Consider the following 2,997-nt stretch of genomic DNA (forward strand, 5'->3'; position numbering starts at 1 on the left):
AACAGTTTATGATATGTTTTCAGAAATAAAGTTATAAACTGTGTAGGACTGTTAAATACAAGCACACAATAAAACTGGCAAGGATAAGAGCTTATATTCCTTATTATATCACTGATTATGGCATTAGTTATATGATGATTGTTTAACATCTGGAAACTTTTCACTGACACAACAGTTTCTTCATGAAGTATATGATCTAACAGTTTGCTTATTATCAAAATAATAATACACATAATAATACACAGTAAAAAAATATATCCAAAATTGAATAAAAAAACTCATGATTTAGGATGACAAGCTACAGTACCATGTTGCCATGGGTCACCATGATGTGACTCTGAAGCCTTCACATTAAAGTGCAATGTAAGAGTTTTTTTTCTTTAATAAATATCTGTTACTCATCATTGCACAGAATATAGTCCCCCACTCCTTGAATCCATGACAAAAAATCCATTGTTCAGATGATTTTTGAGTCACAGCACTGTGTTGACTGCACCTGCTGATCCTCCACACTTGTCATCTGTTTCAGCTCTCCCTCATGACTCTGGTCAGGCAGGACTTCCTTTCCCACACCCAGCTCCCATAGCGAGCTTATAGATTCATTTGCAGCACATCTCAGCATGGCCAGGGACCGTTTCCTAAAGTTTCCACACAGGCCGAGATAGAGCAGAGGCCTGAGGCAGGCATGAACACAACCCAGACCAGTTGTGACCATCAGAGCTGTATTCAGAGAACCTTCAGGGTTTCCAGATGAACCATCGTGTGGCTTCTTAGAGCTGTTCAGGTAGGTGTCCACAATGAGTGTGATGTTGTATGGTATCCAGCAGAGAAAGAAGACCACCACCAAGGGCAGGATGACCATGATTGCCCTCTGCTTCTGGAGGCTTTCTGATCTGCACTGCAGCCGACGCAGGGCACAGGAGCAGCAGATGATCAGGGTGGCTGTGGGCAGCAGGAAACCCAGTGTGTGGTGGAGCAGGCGTGACAACCGCTTCCAGTTAGTTTCTGACTGAGGGTACTTGGCAACACACATTGCATCTTCCTCTGCCATTAGAAAAATCAAATCAGGGATGGAGAGGAGCAGGGAGATGACCCAGACCAACAGGCAGCTGAGATGACCTAACACAGGTTTCTTGAGGAAGAACAGCGGGGTAGTGTTGGTGATGAACTGGCAGCAATCTAGACAGATGCAAACCAGCAGATAGATTCCACAGTAGAAGTTGATCTGAGATAAAGAAATAGAAAACTTAAAACTCTGATCTAGGGCTTTCACAATACTCTCACTAAACAATTATTGTGGCCAAAAGAATTCACGATAACAATATTATTGTGAAATCTGTAGAAACTACATTAAAAAAATTATAATAATGCTTTGAGTCAAATTCATCTTTAACTTTTTGTTTGTTAAATTAATTAGATTCAAATAACTATAACTGTACTATACTGTATTAAAACAACAATAACACTTAATGGGAAAGTAAAAAGTTGACCAGAAACAAAAGATCCACAAGGCATAACATCTGCCATCACGATATTAATATATATGTATTATTACCACGATCTCAATATCTCAGTTTTTAAATATCACAGTTATGGTCAATACCCGTTTATAGTGGCAGTGTTACTTTGATTTAGTGTAACACAGAAACAACCCAGCCATCTCTATCAAAGCTTTCACTTCTTTCCTACTCCTCTCGCCTTTTCCCAGAAATGCTGAAATTCCTGGAATGCGGATGTCAATAGGGGAGTACACTTTCTCAAAAACAGTATTAATGACAATGAACCTTTTCTGCCAAGAGTCTTCATTAAGCAAGAAATAATGGCCTTCAGCCAAACACAAACTTTCTCACGGCTTCACTGAAACTATTTCTCTTTCACTTTCACTCCCTGTGTGATCCACACACACCACATGGTACTTACATTAAAAACAGCTCCACTGATCTTGCAGAGGGCATCCCCAAAGGGCCACCCATAACTTTGACCAGCCTGAACAGCCCAGAGGGGCAGTGTCAGCAGCAGCAGGATGTCTGCGACACCCAGGTGGAGGACAAAGGTATCTGATGTACTCCAAGATAGCTTCTTCAGTGCCAGAGCAGCCAGGAGCAGCACATTCCCCAGCAGACCCACAACCAGCACCACGGAGTACAGAGCCGGGATCCACACCGCCTCACTGCCTTTAGGTTCTAAGTCGTCTTTTGTCTCATAGTCAGTGTAATCATAGGTAGTGCTCTGGTTAAGAAATCCATCAAGTATTACTTCCATGTCCTTTACTGTGGAGACAAAAAGGTTAAACACAGAGAAATCAAAAATACTGCAGTGTCTCTGAGGCCAGCTGTCAAAAATATGAGCTTATTCACTCCTCTCTCTCTCTCTCTCTCTCTCTCTCTCTGTATCATCAGCTGAAATAAATTCTTTAAAATCACCCTTGGGAAGTCCGGCTCAAGCTTTATAAACAGAGTCACACGTAACTCACATGCTGGAGTGATATCACAGGATGAGGCAATAATGGAGTGGGTTTTAACCGAAAACAGTTTCCCTTGGTCAGGCTGACGCTGACACACACACACACACACACACACACACACACACACACACACACACACACACACACACACACACTTCAAACTTAAAAAAAACTATTTTTACGCACAGAGGCGGTTTAACTTTTCGCAACTTTCTTTACTGTTACTGAAGTACAAGTGCAGGACTGCGCCACGAAACGAGAAATGCTCTTATGTGCTAAGATAAGAGATTTGCGTAGATAAATATGCATTAGGGTACAGGCTACCGCAAGCAGCAGTTTCTAAACAGAGACCAAAAAGGAAACAGAAACAGAAAGGCTTCGCTTTATTATTAGTATGGCAATAACTGCTACAACTAAAATGTGCACGAAGTTAATGTAGCCTTTATTATCAAAGACAGAATATTTATAACACGAAAAATCAGACGGTGATAAATTTGCAAATATATTATCTCACTTACCATAAAAGGCTGAGT

The 2,997-nt window shown here is 41.0% G+C and overlaps 1 protein-coding gene across 1 annotated transcript; it reads right to left on the reverse strand.

Moving 5' to 3' along the window:
* Positions 1-75: 75 nt before the first annotated feature.
* Positions 76-2,990, reverse strand: LOC111653763 (C-X-C chemokine receptor type 3-like). The gene is made up of 3 exons (XM_023404443.2): positions 2,983-2,990; positions 1,921-2,270; positions 76-1,225 (listed from the first exon to the last, which is right to left on the reverse strand). The coding sequence occupies exons 2-3, from the start codon at positions 2,260-2,262 to the stop codon at positions 458-460; spliced, it is 1,110 nt and encodes a 369-aa protein (XP_023260211.1). The 5' UTR covers positions 2,263-2,270; positions 2,983-2,990; the 3' UTR covers positions 76-457.
* Between the last annotated feature and the right edge of the window lie 7 nt (positions 2,991-2,997).

Source organism: Seriola lalandi, unplaced genomic scaffold (assembly GCF_002814215.2).
Source record: "Seriola lalandi dorsalis isolate HSWRI2012SDOR001 ecotype SW California unplaced genomic scaffold, Sedor1 jcf7180001974220, whole genome shotgun sequence".
Classification (NCBI taxonomy): domain Eukaryota; kingdom Metazoa; phylum Chordata; class Actinopteri; order Carangiformes; family Carangidae; genus Seriola; species Seriola lalandi.

Coding starts and splice junctions, on each gene's coding strand:
- LOC111653763 (XM_023404443.2), bottom strand. CDS start 2,262: ATGGAAGTAATACTTGATGGATTTCTTAACCAGAGCACTACCTATGAT. Junction 1,226..1,920: donor TCAGTGGAGCTGTTTTTAAT/GTAAGTACCATG, acceptor TCTTTATCTCAG/ATCAACTTCTACTGTGGAAT.